The sequence below is a fragment of the Lepidothrix coronata genome, unplaced genomic scaffold, assembly GCF_001604755.1.
Source record: "Lepidothrix coronata isolate B3197 unplaced genomic scaffold, Lepidothrix_coronata-1.0 Scaffold94, whole genome shotgun sequence".
Taxonomy (NCBI): domain Eukaryota; kingdom Metazoa; phylum Chordata; class Aves; order Passeriformes; family Pipridae; genus Lepidothrix; species Lepidothrix coronata.
In genome coordinates this window covers 2069432-2093159 of record NW_016690274.1, presented here as the reverse complement: position 1 = coordinate 2093159, position 23728 = coordinate 2069432, and the positions used below count along the sequence as shown (strand labels likewise).

General features: G+C 35.5%; 1 protein-coding gene across 3 annotated transcripts in view; it reads left to right on the top strand.

Annotated features, from left to right (window-relative positions):
• The window catches only part of ESR1 (estrogen receptor 1), a 164950-nt gene that overhangs the window by 103178 nt on the left and 38044 nt on the right, over positions 1-23728 (top strand). For all 3 annotated transcript variants that reach the window (XM_017821973.1, XM_017821975.1, XM_017821974.1), the window contains exon 5: positions 11300-11635. In XM_017821973.1, the coding sequence (XP_017677462.1) occupies positions 11300-11635 (336 nt within the window). The remainder of the gene's footprint in view (positions 1-11299; positions 11636-23728) is intronic.

Genomic DNA, 23728 nt, shown 5'->3' with positions numbered 1-23728 from the left:
TAGCAATGAGGCAGTCCCCATATAAATTGCTAATTAATTTTAAATTAAATCTAGGGTCTTTGGTGTGTCTCCAGCTCTGTCTGCCACTTGTTCATACTACAGGTACCTCAGGGTGTCACTGTGCATTCACTCGTTTTGAGCAAACCTATGTAGGTCTGAACAGCTGATGTCTTCTCACTGAGTTTGAGTAATTCCTAGAGTACTAGAGCTACAAGAGAGCTGGAGAGGGACTTTTTACAAGGGCATTTAGTGATAGGATAAGGTGGAATCACTTCAAACTGAAAGAAGGTAGATTTAGGTTAGATAGTAGGAAGACCTTCTTTAATATGAGGGAGGTTGCTCAGAGAAGTTGCTCCATCCCTGGAAGTGTTCCAGGCCAGGTTGGATGGAGCTTTGAATAACATGGTCTAGTAGAAGGTGTCTCTGCCCATGGCAGGAGTGTTGGAACTAGATAATCTTTAAGGTCCCCTCCAACCCAAACCATTGTACCATTCTGTAATTCTGTGGTTCTGTTGCTTCTCTTGGCTAGGCATTTACAGTTCGGTTCTAGCACTCAGTCCTGTATATCAGGTCAAATACCTTCAATACCCAATTAATTTAATTAATTTCTAAAATTTCTTGCTGTCTTTGAGATTTATACCAATGGAATGATACTCCTAAAACTACTGGCTTTCCCAAATCATGGCTGAGGTATAGGTAAAGAATGTTCCTGAAAGGGCTTTATTTTGATCCCTGAACTATTTATGGCCTCTTTGTAAATATTACCTAGAAATGGGACTGTTACCATACTGACTGTAACCAAAACTTACTATGACTTGTGCAGGAGTTTCAGCACTGATTTGAATGATGGGTTAATTAAACTTCTCTTGCTTCACTTCTACATGTCCTTAGGTGCTCTTTAAAACATGCACTGTGACTGCCAACTATTGAATGCCAAAATACAGATTAGGATGAATCATGTTTTGCACCTTCATGTTTGTTTAGTAGATCATTGGTTTTCAAAATATGGGTTATGAATAGTCATTAGAGACCTCAAGTGACATTTGCCTGCTTGTTCACAGCAATTTTTTTTGTTACCAGGTCTTTAAAAACTTAACATGGAAGATCAGTTTTATGATCTGCATTTTAGCTGATAGGAGTTCTGGGGCACTGTGATATGTAGTGTGATTTGATCACTGAGAAGAGTGGTGGCAGAGCCAGAAATTGAATCAGAATATCTGAATCCAAGCCCCTACTGTGGCCACTCTATCTCTAATAAGAGGTAGTCCTGATTATAGAGGAGAAAAGAGCCCCAGTTTGGAAAAGGATGAGAGATATTTTTTGAAAAAAACACTCACATAAATAGACATACGTCAGTCATTCACTTGGATAGAAAAGATTGCAAAATCCAGGTGCACAGACTGAACAAAAATCTATTATATATTTATAGTATTGAGTATCTAGACATCCTCATCAGAAGCCAGGCTATTAAACACTGTCACTTGAGGCAGACCTGTTTGAGGTTAGACATTAAATTCTGATTAATGTTTTAGAAGATTTCAGACAATGTTTCTCATTTGAAGTAATTGTCAACCCGCCTGGGTTTTCAGCTCGATTTACATTTCTGGTTGATTTTCTAAAAGACAAATGGATATAAAATAAAGGGGTGATTGTCTGAATCATATTCAAAAGAAGTATTTATTAGGCCTGAATTTGGAAAGTGGTGTTACTTTTCTGTAAGCAAATAAAGTATTTATATAGAGAGAATCAAGGAGAAAAGTTCTCAAAATCTCAAAGGTCTCAAAATCACCTTGGAAGGACCATCAGGCTGAGATACATTACAGTGTTTGAACCTACATTGCAGTCATAGCTTCAGCAATGTGTTATTAATCTATCAAAAATGTAATTATATTATTGACTTCTACTTATGTACAACAGCAACAATGATCTTATGTTTCAAAGGAAATAGTAGGATTTTGTTTTATTCCCAATGAAGCATTATAAAACTATTGAATTCAGCAGAGATGTACCTAATGAGACCTATCTGTAAAGTGAAATTACCATAAGAGGTCATTAGGAGCTTGCACCCACCCTTTGGACTCTAAAGCCAGTTGTGCTTAGGCACTGAGGTTTGTGCCTGTAAGGGAACTGTTGACTTGTTCACACTGTTTTCCTTTTGGAGTCCCTTACTATTGGCAGTGGCAGCAATGACACCAAAGTGAGTTGGACTGAGCCCCAGAGATCTTCTCCAACATTTTAGTAAATCCTTCCCATATTAGGACATTTGAAGAGAGGCTTTTGGATTTCTGGCCTCTTCAACCCTAACTTCATTTTCAGAAAGGTAGGTTTCTGGCATAGAAAAATCTGGTTTCTTCCTTTGCAAACACTTGTCTAAAGGATTCACATGGCATTTCTGCCATGGCCTGTCTGTGCATTCTCTCTTAATACTCTGATCATGAACTGGGCAAATGACTCTCTCCCTCTCTGAAGGGTACCTTCTTATTTATAATAGCTTTTACTTATCACATACATTTAGTCTTTCATTGTCAAGCTAAATGTCAAGCAAAACACTAGAGATTTCTTCTCTCGCAATTTTCAGTGGAATTCTGGTGAGATAGGTTGGTCTTGAAGAGCAACAATTTCATTTAGAAGAGAAGGTGATTCCAAGCACATTTGAAAACCTTTGACAAACTAACAAAATTATAGGCTATTACTATTGCAAGGCTGTGCATGTATATAGAAGTGTCAAACATCTCTTATCTGGGATCTTCTGACAAGGAGCAGAATTGTGGAGTCTCAGGTTCAAAGGTTGTTCCAGACTGGGAAGTTAGCTGGTAAACCATTTACCCATCACTGTTTCCAAAACCAGTCATAGATCTATCTTTTTGTTGTCCTCTTAGAAAAAAAAACAAAAACCAAAACCAAAACACAAAACAAAAACGCCCCAAAAATAATTGGTTTTCCTTCCTGCCATCATTTTTTCCTCCCCTCAGAGTGTGGCCACAAACTGTTGATTGCTGAGGGGAGTTTCAGCAGGTTCCCATGCCATCCTCACACTTGCTATACACACTCTGACTTTTCTCCTTCAATTTATTTATGAGCCACATGTCTTATTTTTGTAATTCTGTGTAATCTAGGCGTTGCAGTCTTTTCCTGTGCATAGGGTTGTCCTTTACTGTAATGTTTCACTAGTCCTGTTCTGAAGCTGTTCCTCTTTGGAATTGCAATAACTGTGTTGCTGAAATGGAAAGGAAGCAGTAAAAGGAAATATTGGTATTACCAGGAAGCCACAAATAAGGAAGAAAATCTTGAAAGCTAAAAACTAAGTTCTGAGCAAACAGTTTTTAATTTGGAGTGTCTTCTCTGGGTTATAAGTTATTGTTTTGCACAATAGTTCCATTAAGGCATGAAACAGTTGTAGTATGAATGAGCTATTGCTTATATGTTTGGTGTCTAGAATCTGAACTTCAGTTCTCCAGTTCTGACATTTAGCTTGCCTTTATGTTTTGACTTGTCAAGTTTCCAAATCTGCTTTGCTTCCATTTAAATGCTTGAAATGCCATCTGAATGTCTATCAAGTATAAAGTGGAGTTTCTTTTGTAGATCTCTGACTATTGCATGGATTTGAAGAGTGGTCCCCATGTGCCATTAGTGGTACAGCTCAAATTTATTTGTCAATGACTTTTGAGCAGTAATTGCATTCTCATGCCCATGGCTGGGACAGTGACTGATGCTGTTATTGCCACCTGAGTAAATTGTGTGTGGGAACTCTGGGAGGCCAGGCACTGGTAGCAATGAAAAGATAGTGAACAGTAGAGAAATATTTTCCATGCAATTTATGGTCTTTCAAGCAGTTAAGGGACAAAAAAAAAAGCCAGATATTGTGCTAGACTGTTTTTTGTGTATGCCTTGAAATATCTGACATCTGTTTAGTTCAACAGCATGTTGCTTCTCTGATGGTACTTGGTCAAAAAGTCAGCACAGGATTTTACAGTTCACGGATTTATTTCCCTGGACTTCCCCTCTAAATCTGATATCTTCTGGTAACCTAAGGAGGTAGAGAATCTAAAATGCAATTGGAATGAATATAACTTCTCCTTGCAGCAGTGGAAAACTTCTGTGCCATTACTCAAATTATGACTATATGTAAACACTCACATTAAAACTATCTTCTCTTATTTTATTAAAAAGCCTTTCTTTTATCATTGAATCACAATGTGTAAGCTGAGACTATCTACAGATAACCCAGTTGTTTGCATGCATCAGGGCTAGCACATGCTAGAAAAAGAAAACTGTTTCTGTGCCTAAAGTTTTAGATTGAAATGTTTGTTAAGTAGCACACACCTGCATACCAACATAAGATGGGTAAAGTTTACTGATGATGACTGATGCGTTGCTTTTAATTTTCTTGCTTGCTTACTGTGTTTTTAAGTCTTTCTACATTGATTTGAGCATTTCAGGTTTTTTAGGAAGTTGAAACTGTTATGAATAAAAGAGCCCTGGGATCTTTAGGTGAAAGATATCAAAATATGTTCTAATAACAGAGTACCTGAGATGTCACAGCTTTGTCACAGGTACAACTTATGACCAGCTACAATTTTTTCTACCCACATGAAGTTTATGATGATATATATTATGACAGCTACAAGAACTACTAAAACCAGAATTTAAGGTAGCTTATGAATTTTACCATAGATAATATTAAAAAATATTTTATTATTAAAATAAACAATACACTCCTAAATAGTGTTTCTATAGAGAAAGACTAGTGACTAGTTCTTTCTGTCAAGGCATTGCCCATGAAAGGAGGTAAGGATTAGAAAATTATTCTTTTAGTACTTTAAAAATCTGTAGTGCAGTATAAACTCAAAAAGTACAAGGAAAGGATGCAGTTAAAATTTTTGGAGGGAAAAGGCACAGAGATATACTGAGTGCTACATTGTAAAGCAAGTATTTTATGAAGTTAGACTTAGTTGTTTCAGTCATTGCATAAAAAGAAAGATAATACAATGTCTTACTTCTGAAACAAGAAAGATACCCCCCCCCCAAAAAAATTGATTAACCTGAATGGAGTGTATCACCTCTGTAAGTGTATGAAGTTATACACAGGAAAATTTATGCAGGCAACAGGTAGAATTACTTCCCAAAGCAGTAATTACGGCCTGGTTATTTATTATGTCCTAGAAGCATTAATTAATCCCATTCACCACATCAGTTCAGTTGTCTTTCCTCCTTCAGATCTCCATCAATTCTCTTTCTAGCTGTTTCAGTTTTTCTTTCTATCTGTTTTGCTTTAACTGTGATTCTTAGGTGCTACAGCCTGATCTTCCAGGGCTAGAAGGAGAAATAGCAAAGCAGTTCCTTGAAAGCTCAGAGGAAGGAAGAGTAAGAAATAAGAAAGAGTAGTGAAGAAAAGTTTTTCTTCTTTTCCCCCATTCTCCTGCAAATATAAGCTCCTGAGGCAGAGTGAGAGCTCTCACCAGTTATCTTTCTTTTCCAAATATTCCCTCAGGAGGAAACAAAATCTTAATTATACACATAGAAAGCATATGCAATAACAAATAAAATTATTTGTTTATAAAATATGAAGTAAAACCTCCTCTTTCCAATAGACGCAGTTTCTAAGATAAAACACTGTCTCATCCCACTGTGTGGACCTGAAATTCTGAAGTCAAATATGCCACCACTTCTAGTTGTACAGCATGTGTTTCCTTTACCCATCTTGGAGAGATTGTTGTGCTTTTCTACAGAGTTAAAAAAGGAAAGTGTTCCAGAAGTGAATATATTTTTATGGTCCAGCTACATGATGATAATGAACTTCTAGATTTCTTGAAAGAAGGTAATGATTGTAAATTATCATACTTTCATGTAGCTATACTGTTCTTCTAAGATAACATTAGACTAAGCCAGTTTTACTGAATGGGATATTCTGAGAAAAATAACGCGGCTGCAACATCATTATCAATTATTGTAAGACAAAAGATAATGTTCTTGCCAATAATGTTCTCACAATTTGTGTAGTTGCATTCTGCCTACTTACATTTTTCTATAAAATGAAAGAGTTATGTCCTCACCCAAACTATAGGTAATTTGTGCGTGTCACACAGCAAGAGCTACAGTTGAATTGATGGAAAAATCAATTTTTCTGTGTGATATACACATTCACGATGCATAGAAGTAAAGTGTATTGGTGGCTGATGAAAGCTGCAAATTAAGTTCTCAAATGTCAGAAAATACAGAACTTATTAGTATCATCTATATTGAACCACTTTATGGTATGATCATAAATATCCTCTGCCCTCCAGAAAACTGCAAAATTTTGTTTATGTTGCCACTGTGAAATATGTGTAGTCACACTAGTATATTTTGCAAATTGTTTGCAAGCTAAACCACAAAAATGTGTTTAAAACAGAAATTTTAAAAAAGTCCAGAGTTTTTTAGGTTGTGGACATTGCTTAGGGCTGACATCTCATCCGTTCTGAGGTGATGTAAAAGATCCCAGATCAAGGAGAGATTGTGTCTGTGAGTCTGGGCTCTGTATGTAAAGTCCCTGGAGCTTTCTCAATGACTGATGACGACTGATACATGTAGTAATAATCCTAGACCTCTATTGACTTTTGGGAAGGTTTCATTAAAAAAATACCGAGGAATGTTTTTGGGGTTTGTTGTTTTTTTTTTTTTTCCCTGCATTTGGAGCTAAACAAGACAAGGTTTAACATGCAATGCACCTGAGAGTTTTAATCTTCAGAGACAGTTGCTATTTGTAGAAAATAACTTTATTTTGGTTTTTGCTTGCAGCTATTGGAAAGCTGTCTAGAACTTCAGCAAAACCAAAGTGGAGCATGAGAGATGGGTTAATAAATAGATTGCAACTGAATAGGCTTTATGATGACAGGCAGTTTCCAAATTAATACCCATCCTTTGTGTGAACAGGCAGAGTGAATGTTGTGAGTATGGGAAAAGAGAAGATGAAGGTCTTTTGCATTTTTTGTACCATGTTAATGAAAATAACACGATAGGTATTTTGCATAGCAGGTGAGTGTTGCAATGAAGACAAAAAGCAATAGCAGTACTGTTTAGGATTTCCAGAATAGTGAGCAATAGGAAGAACATAAAAATATCTTGACTGTTTCAATTTTGTCAAACAATCATTTTGTCTCAGTCTTGATGCTAAATAAAGTTTATTGAGTCTTCTCAAATCTATTCGCATTTATTCCAACCAATAACCATTCTTTACTTGACAAGTATTCCTACCAAATTTTTAATAATAAAGATATTGAAGAATATTATATAAAGCAGCTCATAGGGAATATATTTAACTGGAACAGAATTTGAGATTATATATACATCTTCAAATCTAAAATCATTATTTTATGGTTCACACAGAGTTAAGCAAATTTTAATTTATTTGGTCTCCTCCTCTATTTCCTCTAAGTATTTTTGAATCTTTTATATAATACAGAGGATATAAAGGTGAATCTTTGTTATTAGGAGTAGGTTGGAGTAAAAAATGGCTACTGGATGGCTGAGATTCAATGCTCATCCAATGCATTCTTAATTTAGGTTTTTTTGTTATAACAATCTGGAATTTATTTTTTGTTTTATTTTAATGATGTGGGAAAACAGTACTGAGGTATTTTTGTTGGTTAACATTGCCTCCACAGGCATGGAATTACAGAATCTTGGGTTGGAAGAGACTTTAAAGATCATCTAGCTTCAACTCTCCTGCCATGGGAATGGCTTATGCAATTTTATTGTCCATATGCAATTTTATTGCTGATCAGATTCTACTGATTTGATTACGTAATTACTTAGCAGTTTTGAAACCTGCCTTCATATTTAAAAAGCTGACTGAATTTACATAGGAAGCTTTATAAAACTGCCTTTGAAAAATCTAGGGTCTTGTAGGCTTTAAAGCTCAAGTGGAAATTGTTTTAGAGCTTTTGCAAGATGTATAGGACTTCAATTTTTGGTAGAATATTGTTTTTCATAACATTTGGCAATTCAGGTCCCTTTATTGGCTGAACTGTCGAATCAAAATTAATGCATTCAGATATTTAAAAACTCTTACAGTATCGCTGCACTTTTGCACTTTTGCAATGAAATTGTAGCCTGATAGAGTTGTCTTTTTTGAAATTAGTGACTGTGCATCACTATTCTGTCTATTTAACAGAGTTAAAATTTGATTAAGTTGAAGGAGATTTGGAAGCATTTGCAATTGTCATTATACAGATTCAGAGACCTTTCTGTCTGTGATCATAAAAGCTGGTGATGTGATGCAGATGGAATGCATACTCTTACTGACTTTTTTTTAGATTGAGTCTCTACAAAATCCAATTGGTTTGTTGATTTTTTTAAAATCCCAAAATAAAAATGAAAAACTAAATTTGTGCAGGACATCTCCTCCAAACTTGTTATGTTCAGCTTTGCTCAATGCCCCACTTTTTTTTCTAAGGTGAAGGAAAGCCAGTAGTAAGCTTTCAGATGAATTAAAAATAAAACTATTGTTCTTATTTAGCATCTGGTTGATTTGTAAACAGCTAAATGCACTTGCTTTTGTCACTTTCCCTTTGTTATGTAAAATCCTCATCGCATCCTTTTTTTACTTAACAAGGCAGGCCTGGACTAAGTAAAAAGCAAAACCAAAAACCCGCTGATCTTCCAGTAATCTATGCCATGACATTCTGTGCCTACCTTACACCGAAAATGCCCTATTTATACATATTAACCCTTAATGGATTCTGTTCTCCATCAAATTTGACCAATAGATTTCTAAATATATTACCTTCTAATTTACTCACACTTTCAGTTTTATTTTTTCTGCATGGTGACAAAGAGAATCTCTTCTTGTCTGTGCTGACCTTGCACAGGTTATTTTCATTTGATACCATCTTGTATTAGAAGAGAAACATTAATGTTTTGTACCTTATTTGTCTTCTTGCTACTGCTGATTTTGTAGTCTCGCTTGCAGACCAAGCAGAAATATTCAATTTAGCTATTTCTCATGCCAAAATTGTTTCACACTTCAAATAATCTTATTTGTCTTTCTCTTATCCCTTTTTCATTTATTTTATGTCTCTTTTTAATTTGGAAAGAGCAGAACTGCATGTAGTGTTCATCGTAGTGTGCCTCATGAGTTAATAAAATCTGTAATTTATGAAACTGCTCTGTACTCCCTCCCAGTAGTTTCTAGCCTTCTGTTTACTTTCTAAACTAACTTATCTGATGTTTTTATAATATTATTATAACCCCAAGTTCTAGTTTCTGTATTATGTCTGTCCGTCTTCGTATTTATGAGTATATTGAACGGTACAGACCCCAAGGATACTTCCTCTTTGAAAGAAAATTGCTAGATGAGCAGTAGTAAAATTTGGAGTGTGAGAAAGCTTTAGTTTCTATGAATCATGTAGTTTTGTTGACATGATTATGTCTTCATGTTTCACAGGGCAATTTTAATACAAAAACACTATAAAAGCATACTACAAAAATATCTGTTACAGATAGAGCATGCGTACTGTTGAATTTTGTGAGGAAGTAAGCTACCAATGAGAATATCTCTAGCGTGGCTTTTTGCCAAAATAAGTCTTGCATTTTTTCTTAATAACAATAATCTCCCCTTCCTCTCCTTAGTAAAAACTGTTTAGTGATAGGAAAGATTGGTATTGCTGAATGAAAAATAGCAACAGCAATGTACTTGAGAGTTTTGGCTTACAAGTAGTCTAGTGAATGGGAAAATGTAGAGAGCTTAAATAATAGGGGTAATGAAAGATTTATTGAACTTGCTTTATCTGAATAGATTAATAGAATAGAATCATGAAACCTACTAGATTTTGAATGACTTAGACATCAAAAGCTTAACCTTCAAGTACTAATTAAGTGAAAATCTCACCATAGTTGAAGAAAGAGGAACACAGATGTAAAGATTCTCCCTGTTTCTTTGAGATTGGGAAAGGACACCTGCTGATATGATCCAACACTTATATGAAGGCATGTTGTATGTGAGATGAAAATGCTGCTATGTCTCTAGCAAAGACTGGGATTCTAAAGGTTTAAATTTTTGTGATGTGAAAAGAGCTGAGCGAAGGCTGTATTTCCCTCTCCCCAACCATCAGAAAGACCTGCACTGAAGGCTTGCAAATGTCAGCAGTTCTTGAAGCTGGTTTTTTTTGGTTTCTTTGTTTTTGTTTTGTTTTTGTTTTAAATGTTTTCTCTATTTCTTGATTGATTAGCATCTCTCTTCTCTGTAGATACTTATCTTGCTTTTCAAACTGGGACTAGTGCTGCCTTTTCATATTGCATGAGAACTCCAGAATAAGACCCATCATAAGATGCCTTCTCCTCATAGCTCATTTCCTTGTGTGCTTTCCTTATTACTTGGTTGTCCTCCTTCGCCTCTACCTGATGATGGATTTAAGTTTTTGACTTAGTCTTAAAATGCCTGTAACTCCTCCACTTTGGAGGCAGACTTAATCTTCCCTTTATGGTTGGAGTGCACGTGGGCTTTATCATTATATTTTTCTTGTAAACTTTCCACAAAGGGAGATTTTGTTCTACTGTAAGGTCTGATGTTGTTGAAACTGGTATGGCTGACTTGATAATATCCTAAGGTTCAGGGTCATACAGTGCAAAGCACATTTCAGAAATGTACAGTAATGACAAAGTTTCTGTTGTGGTTATTTCAGCCTTTGATAGTAGGTCCTCCCACATAAGATTCTGAGGTTACAGTTGCCTCTCCTTCTCTTATTTCTGTTTATCTGGTTATATGACATTATTTATTGCTGTATAAGCTCATCTTATAATGGGAACTTTTTTGATTATTTTTATATAATCATGAAGATCACAGACTCAGTAATAGGATGATGTTTGATTAAAATAGTGACCTTAGTTTCTGAGAGTTACTTCTGTGATCCATTTGGTCCACCAACAGCACTTATTTATCATTGATCATTTATAGAGTAATTGTCTGCTAGAGGTTGGGACATACTTTGAAGTTCTGAGTTGTAAAAAAATATTTGTTTATTCCCAGTTACTGACTTCCTTTCTTGGGCTAAGGCAACTGTATACAGTGTCACTAGTCTAGAGTTCTGTGTAAGTCCAACTGATCTGAATTTTAGGAAGGAGTTCCTGACACTCTACTTTTAAAAGTAGTTTTTCTCTCCACCCACTGATGTAAGATTCCATATATAGGAGGAAGTCTTCAGAAAATAAAGCAAGAATCAATGCTGCCTGGGTCTAACAGCAGCTGCTGCTGACTAAAGCCAAGTGTACATCATACATAAGTTCAAGGAAAGAGGTTCATTATATTCTTGTGTATCTCTAGGAATCCGGAAAGACCGCAGAGGTGGACGAGTGATGAAGCAAAAACGTCAAAGAGAGGAGCAGGATTCCAGAAATGGGGAGGCTTCTTCAACAGAACTGCGAGCTCCCACCCTTTGGGCGAGTCCACTGGTGGTTAAACATAACAAGAAGAACAGTCCAGCCCTATCCCTGACGGCAGAACAGATGGTCAGTGCCTTGCTGGAAGCTGAGCCACCACTAGTTTATTCTGAATATGACCCAAATAGACCATTCAATGAAGCCTCTATGATGACCCTGTTGACCAACCTTGCAGACAGAGAATTAGTGCACATGATCAACTGGGCAAAAAGAGTTCCAGGTAAGGAAAAACAAAAGCCCCAGTGGACTATAAAAGCCTCTAGATGACAAACCAAAAGAAAAAAGGCATACTGATTTTCCCACTACCTATTATTTAATGAAAATTTTTCATTTAAGTTTAAATACATTAACAAAATTTACAATATTAAACGAATTTTATGTTATATTGGTTGATAAAATACTATAGTGGAATGTAAATGACTTTTGAAGAAAGATTGATTCAAGAAAAGGTATTTCCCCGCACTGTATAATGTTGGGCCATTCTTTGAAAATACTTTTTTTTTTTCAGATAACACTCAGCAAAATTAAAGGTAGAAAGAGATTATTAGTCAAATTACTTGTCAAATCTAGTCAATTTGATCTTATAAAATTATGTTAACTATTTTGATCCCTTCTGGAAAAAAAGGGGTTACTCTTATATCTGTAATGTAAGATATAAATTCAGCATCACTAATAAGCCCATAAGGATTAGTATTAATTATTTCATTCCCATTTTATATTTTTGACTATAAATTACACACCTTTCATTAATTTTGCATCTGAAAAACAGATCCAGAATAGCAATTTTTGTAATAAATATTTTTCCTACTAGAAAGAAATGTTTTTATCTTTTATCATTTTGGTGCATCATGGTTCCCTCTTTTCTCAAAAGGAATTACAAAATTGTGGGAAATATGTAACATTTTTGGTTGAACGTATGTTACATATTCATTCATGTAGTTCAATTAATTGATATAAATGAAATGAGGGAGTAGTTTTCTGTTTAAAGTTCATCGCCTTTTAAAATTTCAGTTTACATGACTACTTTCCATTAGATAAGATTTAAAGGTTTATTAGAAATTTATTGCATGTGTTGTACCTTTATCTTGGTAAAAAGACTGGCATACACGGTAATTTATACTTCATAATTCACTGGGATCCTGATCTCTTAAGTTTTTGCTATAGTCACTTACTTAATTAAAATTATGTAGCTGCTTTATGAAGGGATGTTAGAGAAGACTACCACAGCTCTCACTCACATAGTGCATTACCTCAACAGAATTACACCCAGGCTATACCATTTTTCTGTTTTCCTTCATTTAAATTTGGCAAGATGTCCCTGGTAAATTAATAACCTTGTCTTTTGCAGTCCACAAGTATTCCATTTTAACCACTTTTCACATGTCACTTTGTGGGCTCCAGCTATGATCAGTGAGAACTTGTGTGCGTTTCATTTTTCATTGCATCTTATAAGAAATCACCTGAGAATTTTATTCTTGACAAAGTCACAGTGGTTAAGCCAGATCTTCAGTCTGTTCAAGTCAAAGGCAGATTCCGCTGTTAATTGAGGTCTGTTTTGGATCATGCCTTTACAAAAATGCTTTTCAAAAAAGAACTTGTGTCCATAGTGTTAAAGATATTCACTACCAAAACTGGTGAATTGAAATTACTTTTCTGCTGATTTTTAGAGATATAATTAGTCTAAGTCTGTTAAAATAAATTACTTTACATTCAACATGAATATATCACATTCTAAATTCATTATGTCTTCCAACTGGAAATATTTGACTTCCATGACTTTTGATTTTGATAGTGGAATTAACAGAAATGTGTTTAGACACAAAGTAACACTGTCAGAGAATTCAGATCTGGCTTTTATTCAGAGTTCTCTCTGAAACTGCTTGTCACAAGACAGTTACAACTGGTGATGATCAAAAAACTGACTGGTAAGCAAGCCTCTGACATCAGAAAATCAAATGTATAAGGTTATCAGCTATTTGCTTATATCTAATGCATTTTACATTTAAGTTGCCTGTTAATTGTCAGAATAGCTCATAAGGAGAAACCAAGCCCAATGACTCTATGTATATGCATTAATAAGTATTCTAACAGGGGAGGTTTGATATAAAACTGCTGAACTTTGGTAAAAAATAAAACCCCAAAATATCTTTCCGGTGTTAGTTTGATCTATTAGGCACTGTACAAACAGTTATACCAAAGGAAAGTCCTAGAGCAGGAGAGAAAGAAAAAAGAATTTGGGGATTCTGAAAGTGCTGGACACCTAGCTGATTCTTGGTGTTGTGGCCTGGAGAACAGTATGCATGAACAAAAGCAGAAATTAAAGTGTTTTAGAATGTTGATTTAAAAGAAATCAGGGCCAATCGTTTACTTATCTCCAACTTTGGTGCTCTTCAGAGTAGGAAATTTGGATCTAGGTGCTTAAATATATATATATATTTTAATCTCTCATCTGGTCCTTAGAAAAAGTTGAGTGTACTGTGTTACTGATATTAAATTTTAGAAGTACGGATCAACTTTCAAAGACAGGATCTTTGCTTGCCAAATTTTCCTTCTACTGGAATGTACTGGCAATAAATGTACAATAAGGAAATGTCTGTGCCAACATAGGTCGCATTTCCACCTCCAAATATGTTGCCTTGGAATACTCCATTATTACTAGGAATTAAGCAATACTGCTTAATCAGAGAGAATTTTTGTATACTTTATGCATAAACAGAGGAACTGAATAACTTTTCTCTGTTAGGTGAAGTATTTTGTGCAACAGTGTTGTGGGATTCCACTCAGTAATTTTCACAGCTAATTTACTAAGGTTTCAGGCTTCAGAATCAAGGATAAAACCATCCTTTTTTCTAAAAAGCGAGTGTGCTTTTTGCCAGTACAAAAAAGGCAGTTGCAGGCAACAGCCTCTCCTATGCACACTTCTCAAGCCTTGGAAGCATCTCATAAGTTCATTTACCTACACACAAGCACTTTTCTGTAGGAAAGCAAGGAACAAAATCTGTACCAGTGGCTGAGTTGAAAGCATGTTTGTTGAGGAAGGAAAAAATTGATATAAACTGAGCAGAAAAAAATCTTAAAAATAACAGCTTAAAAATAAGTGTAGAGACTTGCAGGGGCATGTTTGTAGTTTATTTTGCTGTGTAGGCTTTAAAGAACAGTTTTTGGTCAGCGGTCTTTCTGACGATATAAATAGATGGCCATGGAAGAAGAAACAGCTAATTAGATGTACTGGATAAGACTGAAACTATTCTACAAAATGGACTAATGAATAGTAATTTATGATGGACTGTGTAGTATAATGTAGGCAGAAATCTGTTACTAAGGCATGCTGAGGACAATCTTCAAAATGAGGTACCTTTGCAGACATGCCCTGATTGGGAGGGTGAGAACTGTTCGAAGTGTTTATTGCAACTAGTTTAGGATTAGTTTGAACTTGCTTAAATTGGGTCTGCAATCTTGGTGGTGTTAACCAATTTCTGGGGAAGAGAGAACTTGGGGAAGCTTCTTATGTGTAGCCTTAAAAAATATCTTCAATATTTAAATATAACATGATTTTTATCTGAGGTCATAACCACATTTCCCCATGATAATGCAATTCATAATATGACAAGTGCATAAAAGCTTGTTTTAATTTTCCTTTGAAACTTTGGCCACTAATATAAGTGAGTTTGCCATATTACATGAACAAAAATCTTGTACAGTGTCCTATGACATACACAAAAATTCCCAGGATGCCCCACAGGACTTTATATGGCCTAATGGGGATTTTGGCCGAAGTCCTCCCAGACGGCCTCTGAAAGACACTGATTGTGCCTTCTGATTATTCCAGCCAGCTGGAATATCTGGCAGCTGTACATGAGGTGGGTGAAAGCAGATTGTGATGGGCTAGACTTTACATACATGTATAAATTGAGCCTTTTAACATTTAATTGGGACAAATTGCTAAAAATCAAATGTATCAGCATAGATGAATAAACCTTCTGGTCATTTTTGAATCATATATTCCTGAAAGATATGGCCTCCTATGTTCTTGGTTTGCATAATATCTCGGGGATATAGTACCACCTTCAGAATGAGGTTTTTTAGTTTAGTGAATTTTCATCATGGTCTGATGCAATGAGCAAAACCATTACTTTGCTTTTCTACAGAAATGCTGATATGTCAAAGGAATTAACTTTTTGTATTTCGTTGTTCATTTACTGTGTATATAGTTCAATATCATATTTGGAGTACTTGATTTTCTAAATGAAGCTGTCATTTTCAGTGTTATCATCAATAATTTCTTTATGTAGAATCTCTTGAAGATGGTTGATAAGAGACATTACGAGCTTATACCGTGAGCCTATGGTAGAGAGTATAGCTTTAAGGGAGTTTTGTTCCAAGGGTGAAATCTTTGGCTTTGCTGCTACAATCTTGTGTAACTATTTGCTACAAGTACACTAGCTGTACAACTTAATAGCCCTAAAATGGTACACTGGGCATACAGGCTTTGAAGTTTTGCAGTGATCACAGTGCTGTACTTATTTTATGGCTTCATGAACCGAGGAGATAAAGATTTTGGAACTGGGTTTTTTCTGTTTGTTTGGGTTTTTTGTATTTCAAAGCCACAGAAGTTGCTATTTTCTTAAGATATTGTTTTCCTATTTGACCTTCTAAACTGCTCTGTTTGTCAAATTAGGAACAGTGTGTAAAGAGGCCAACAATAGCCACAATTTTACACTGCACTTCAGTGACACCAAACTAAAAAAAAAACCAAAAAAGGTGGAAGGAAAGAAGTCTTGTATGAGAGTGGTATGTGTTTATAACTCTTTAGGTGCAGGATAGGTTACAGAGCTTCTAACTGTAGTGATCCTCCTGGCAATAGTTTACACTTAGCTTAAAAAAGGAATGGATTGCAATTTGTGTAATAATTTTTAATAACCCTTCCAAGATATCTGTTTTATAGACTCTTCTCCATTGCCTAACTGGCTTGCTGTGGAGATTTCTAAAATGTTATTAAAACCCCACACCTTTGCTTATCTTTTTAATCTATTGAAGTGATACTCTCTGCTCCCTTGGCTTCTTGCGTGAAAAACAGAGGAAGGAAATCTGTAAGCAAAAGAGAAATGATAACAGGCATCTGGATCTTGCTTTATGGCCGCTTTTTACTAATTTAATTTCTGTGAAGTTTCAATTAATTATTGTGAATGTAAGAGATAAGAATCAACCTTTGTAGTGAAAAAGGCAATCGCTATTTGAATTTGAACACCAGTCTGAGAGGTATCATGCAATAGCGTGATTATGCAGGACAGCAGAGTTAAAATCATTGAAATCAAAGCTTTTTATCACTGTGTTTTGTTAGTCTGTAAAGCATCGTTATTCTCTAATGTTTCTATTTCTAAAACCAAACAAGCACCCTTTCCTGTCCTCTTCTATCTTCTGGGTGCTGTATGAGAAAAACCCACTCTTATAAGTAGCTTTTTTATTATCTATATAATTGTCTTTTAGTTTTTGAAAAATGATGAGGTATATTTCCCTCCTGTAGAGCACTTCTAATGAGAGAAAAGAATGAAACAATGTGAAACAGTGGTTTGCTTTTGAGAGACTGGGGTAGAGGTGCTGATTCTAAAGGACCGGGAGATGTTATATGCACCAGGAACTTGAGTCAGACAGGAAAAGCCAAAACTGAGAAGGAACAGTTCAGCAGAAGTGCTTGGAAAGGAATATAAACTTTAATTGCAGGTATCTATGGGAACAAAAATACAGGCAGTGGTTTCACTAGCTGAAAACTGGACGAAAATGATAGCAAGAGAAAAAAAAGTATCAAGGTCTGAATTACAACTCTGGTATTGGAAATTTAAGAAGTGCACTAATGCAATGTTTTTCAAACTCTAGGGAGTCCTTAGAGTTAGGGATAAAGAAGGGGAGATAAATGCATCAGAGCAAGCTGACCAGCATCAGGGAGACTCCAACTGTGAGAAAAGTGAAGAACACGTGCAAGAGGACCAGAGGAAGAAGATGCTATGAATCAGTCACATGAGCCAAAAGTAAATTCAACAGCTCAGTCCTGGGCTTCTTACTCATTCTTGGCGTGCCTGCTGGAGGCCAGTAATTTGTTCAGGGACTTTTCCAAGTGGAAGGATCTGGTTGTTGCCTGCTCCCACTGCCTCAGGAAGAGCCTTGAGATGTGGTCTACTTAATATCCTCTACCATTTCATCTTCCAAGCCACAGTCTTTGAGCTTTATGTCCCACTCTTTACCCAGGTGTTTCCTGGCAGTAGGGATTAAAAGAATATATTCAAACAGGATCATTTTATTTGCATAAAATTTCAGTCAAGGGAAACAGAGTTAGGAAAGAAAAAGTAGTTAGGGAACCACTTAGAATATTTCCCTAGAAAGCCTTTGAATGAGCTCAGAAGTATAAGAAAAGGTTTTCTAAGTATTAGAAAACCTCCAGGGTTTCTTGCAACATTTCATAATTTTTTTGTTTATTCTTATTAGGTTTTTTGCAAACTCCTAAACCTAATTCTGTAGCTTTGCATGTTTTATTTTGTTATCCAGAAGAAGAAAGAGATTCTGAAGAGGATGTCAGGTGCTGATGCCATTATGCAGGTGCATCTGCTCTTATCCCTTTCAGCAACATTCTGTGGCCACAATTAAAAGCTTTACCTCATATGCATGAAAAACCATGATCAATGTCAGTAATTATTTCTAATATTTAAGAAAACCAACGTCAGAGTAACTCATAGTGAATGCTATATTGTCCTCTCATTCACAAAGTAGTTACATTGTATAGAGAGGTGACTGCCAAAAGCTATTGAATCAAGCCTGTTATCCAACTTTCTAGCCTCTTTGAATCTAGGAAATCCATAATAGGATACAAGTTTATAAACATAGAATAAAAATTACTGTGTTTTACTTATGTTGCATAACTGTAGTTGTTCTCTGTGCCCAGAACCAAAAAATCGCCATGGCCTTTCTTTTAAGTAAATAAGTTTCTGTTAAAATGGAGGTGAATGTGTGTAACATGCTGTGAAAATCCAATTTTTAATTTTTTTTTTTGAGATAAAGTGTTCCATATATTTAGAGAAAAGGAAATATAACTAACAACATTCATCATAACATTTGTCCAATAAATCAGTAACAATTGGAACCCAGTATTTACTTTTAAGTACCATAACATTTGTTTTCCCAGAGATGTCTTAGTTTCTTTCTTTCTTTGTGGAAGTGAATAGCTTGAAAAACAATTAATACAGGCATCCTAACCTATCCATTTATTAGCTCAGCACAATAATTCTGTTCTACTCTAGGTGATTTTTTTAGAAAACTGCCTTTTTTACAGTGTGAACCTCAAATACATTTTTCCATCTAAATATTCCTGAATGAGTATGTGCTGAAATTTAAATTTAAATCTGAAGACAAACTGAACCTATAAACCTTTTTTTCTACAAGTATGCACATATCCAAATACATTTGTTAAGATTACTATACACAGAATCATAGAATCACACAGTGGTTTTAAAATCCAGCCCCACAGTGCTATTACAAGGCTGATCCTATTCAGGCCTTTTCAATGTAAGAAATATTTGAATTCCAAAGTTTTGAATTTTGGGGCTTCCCAACAAGCTGTCTCAAAGAAAAAATACCATCATTAACCAAAGTTTACTTAACTCTGAGTAATCTTATTTACCTGTTTGACTTATACTGACAAATACTTATACTGAAAAATAACACCAAAAATAACAGCAAACAGGTAAGAAGGAGCTAACATTCTTTTAACAAGAACTACTTACATATTGGAGTTCACTAGGCATTCAATAGCATACAAGTTCATTTCATAGTAAGTGTTTGAAGATGAAATTCTATTGGTCTTGGCAAATGAAGAGGCAAAAATTAACATGCACAGTAACAATCTTAATATTTTTAGCCAAAACTTAAGGAAATGAAATACTTAAACTGTAATATTTTATTTCTAAAAGATATGATCCTTTTATAAAAAACATTTCCTGCTATTTTTCTTTAGCTGATAAATAATTTACACTCTTGGATGAATATATCTATCCTAGAGTCTTCAGCTATGCTGAACCCTGGAGCTTTCCAAGAAACGCTCGTTAATTTCCACTCTAAGTAAACAGTAACAATCCCTCCTGATTTATTTATTTCTTAAAATAATTTACAAAAAGAATAGGCGATTGTTGGAAAGCACCGATGCGATATGTATGTGCATGTGCACATACCCATTGTTCCCTGTTCACATAATTCACACAAATTGGCCTTTTTTACTTGATGTTTAATAACTTCAGCCTAATTCTTTTAGTTCCTCTCCAGTACTATATTTCTGAGCATGATCAACTGTAATTCCAGCTGGTTATTCCAGAGATTATTTTAATATCATCTGTATTATTTTTTTGTTCAAGTGAGTTATTCACTAAAATCTCATGTTAGATATATAGGAGTTTTTAAGTTACATAGAAATAATTAGGAAAGATTTATTGCAGGTGACTTCTGGATGGACTCTTACCCTTTCTGTACTGCTGCAGTGGTGCATTATATGACACATCTGTTATGCAGCTCATTTGTTTTCTTTGATTATCTCTCCAGGAAATGAACTATGTGTGTAAAGAGTATGTTGTTTTGTCTGTGTGTTAGTTAGGGATGGCTGCAAATTTAAACTTGTGAAAGCAGTTACAAAATCTCCCACAGTGAAATAGGAAATGAGAAATATGTGATTGGCTTGAGTTTGTTCTCAGCTAAGAGTGGCCATAAGGAAATATTGCCTTCTGTCTTCCTTATGGAAAGTTCTATTCCTTGTAAGAAATGTGGGTGTCTGCCACAGTCCTAAGCAGGGATATGGAAATGAAATATTTATCATATTTATCACTGTGGTTAGACTTTGGGTCTAGACCTAAAGTTTCTTAAGCCTTTTGAGGAGCCTTGGAAACAGGAGGGAGGAATCAAGATCTTGACTTTGACTCAGTGTCCATGTCCCTTCCCCCACCCGAGAGGAGCACTTCTCAGGGTGTCAGGGATACCCAGTGAATCTCTCAGGTATCTGGTATTCCTTCTGAGCAGACTGATCTCTGAAAAAGAGAATGCATATTGGCAGAATTTTCAGTGATTTTTTTCTCTGTGGCCTGAAATTTTTGGTTTGGAACTTCTTTCAGTTGAAGTCGTAAGACTGGGAATCAAGGTTAATATATAGACAACGGGAAAAGTACCATTCAAAATCTCACTTACAGACTAAAAATGTTGTGTTCCTTGTTAAATTACATTCTGGAGTGTTTGAGGTGATTTGGAAAACCAAAATTCAAGAAATCCTAGTTTACTTTGATTCATAAAGATAGGGAAAGTGGCAGAGTAGACTAATTAAAATTCCCCCAGAGAATAATAAATCTTATCAATAGCTTGATGAAGCATCTTCTGCAACAGCTGCTGTCTCTCAGAGAACATGTCTGCAAATAGAGAAGTGGCTATATGGGCTACTGGCATGGGAGCCAAATGTTTACTAAAACACTGAATGGTCTCTAACTGACTGGAATAGACCTAAAATTTGAATATTGCCATAATAATATAAATTATTATAGTAGTATTACATGTCTGACCAATTTAAGAAATCTCCTTTCATTGCTAAAAAGCTAGTATTTCTTATGAATATCACATACACTTGTAGGACACACTTTGTGAGACTGTAATTTCACAAGTATTTATTCCAGTTGCAATTCCTACCTTTCTGCTTCCCCCTGTGTTATGCAAGTAAGGGATTTAGCTGGGTTAAAAATCTTTTGCGTGTGTGTATTTTGGCTTGCCTATAACTTGTGTGAGTACCCCAGTCCAGTTCTTGGCAAAATAGTTGAGGCAATTGAAATGTGAGGGTGGCAGTATACAGGCAAGTATTAATATGACGGTGCTAGAAAGATTCATGTCATACTGCCAAAAGTAACATACAGTTCTAGTGCAAGTATTTTTCTAATTTAATTTCTCTTTACTTCTACAGAGTGATCTTTTCCAGTCTCTCTGTACAAAGGACAAGAATATTCCAGTTACTGGCACCATTTACAGCCTTCATCCTGTTTGCTTAAATAGATGTTCTTTAGCTCCTACTTTGCATATTCCTGCTTAATCTGTAAAATATTCTGTAATGCTATGCCACAGCTGTAAGGGGTTGGAGAGTCATAATGAAGAGGTAGCATGGTAATTTAGTCCTCACTCAAGATGCATCCTAGTTGACACAGGATCTTTGGTTTCCTTGAATCCCTGGGGTCCAAGATACTTTACTTCTCAGGAGGCAAAGACTAACTGGTTTGTTGCTGATTCTAGTGCATATTTTTTAGAAGTTGTTCTTCTGTCTTTGTCTTTCAGGAAAGCAGTAAATTCTTCTGGAAGTTCTTGGAGCCAAATTTGCAGTGTACAGCTAGTAAATAGTGACCTGAAATGACAGAAGCATGTGGCAACCTTTTTGGAATCAGCAGTTGATTTTTAGTCTTCTGTAGGGTGGGATTTTGCAATGTCTGTGCAAAATGAAAGCTCTAGTATATTTTATTTGGTGATGGTGGAATTAAACACTAGTATTAATTGGTTAACATCTCACACATTTTAAAAACAGTATACATAGAGAGGTTCTCAGCTGACACAGAAGAGCTGCCCATGAAAATCCGGCATATTTATCAATGCTACTTGTGACTTCATTTTTTTTCCCACACTTGGTATTCATATACACACAGCTATGGGGAATCATTGACTCCGATATGAATACTAAATGCACCTTTTTCCCCCAGGTAAACATGTAGGGTTACGTTCCTTTATACGAGCCTTTTGGGAAGATTGTTGCTTTACCACAGGGAAGCACTAATGGTGCCAATGCCTCCTTGTGTTAATTTTGCCACAGCGCATCCATTTCTAAACAGATAGCACCTTATCTGCTGCATGGGCAAACTGTGAAGCACATTAAATATCCTTGTTGTGAAACAACCTTCCTCCCCCCCACATCCCTGCCTTATTTGAAGATTCTTAGGCTACAGGCATAAATATAAATTAAATCCGCTTTTTTTTTTTATAATGCTCATTATGCTCCTTGCCAGTATGCCTCTCTTCTTAAAAAAAAAGGCTTATCTTTTACAGAAGTTTTACATGCTACTTTACCAGATGTTATGCAAATCTATCCTGAGAGGTGATTGTTGATACCACTGAGTATGTCTACAGAAAAATTAGTTATAACTAAGTCTGAAATAATGTCGTATATTAAACTATGCCATTTGTTTGAAAGCAATTATGTTTCTGAGTTCTCTTTCATGTCTATTTTTTACCTTTGTTCTAGTCTATGTTACAGGTTTTTGTTCTGGGTTTTTTTTGTGTGTTGGTTTGGTTAGTGGTTTTTTGTTTTTGTTTTTGTTTTATTTTTAAGGGGCCACTTCTAATCAAGGGTTCAAACAGACATTGACATTTGAACATCTGAATGAGACAGTGCCAGGCAAAATAAATTCATTTCCCTTACTGCCTTATTTCAGTAGACAGTGCAGTCAGAGTGCTCTTTTCTTTAGACTCCAGATGAGGCTTTTTGTGCCTTATTTGTCAGTAATAGGGCTTCTGAGATATTTTGGTAAAAATCCATTACTGCAGTCTGATGAATTCAGGTCTGCTTTTCTTCAGCTGACAGGGAATAACTGTTACCAGCTTTCCATGAGTTATTTTATCTACAGATAATGTGGAGTAACTTTAAAGTGCTGATTTCATGTAGGTGGAAGACTGAAATAATTCGGTAATGGGATATCAGAGGTAGTTCAGTATAATGTTGATGAGCTGTTTTCCCTCTTCTTAAAAAGATTCCAGACTGACACTGGGTCTCTTGGCTTCTGAGTCTCTGAGCAGCTTGGTAATAGTTAATGTTTAATATGGGTAGGACTATATTTAAGTGTTTCCATGCTTTATTTTACACTCAGAATTACTTTTATGTGTGTGTGTGTGAGTAAGACAATAATGTTGAGATTTTTATGCTTGTTTTTGAATTTCCTGGTGAATTCCTCTTCTTCAGTTCACACTTTGATTTTCTGTATGTGCAAAAATGCAGCCTGAAAATGCTTAAAATTTAGGTTGATTCCAGACTTAGCACAAACAGTTAAGAGGTGATTCACTTCTCTGAGTATTCCTGAAATTCCTGTTTTATTTGTTCTGATTAAGTTAAATTATTTTCTGTCATCTTCATAGTTTGCTACCTCATTGTTTGCCTGGACTGTCTGATCATTGATAGTCATATTTAGCTTATCAAAGGTTAGAGTTCTGTGGCATCTGCTTGACAAGTTTTAACCACATTGTTCCTTCATGTTTTCTGTCTCTTTTC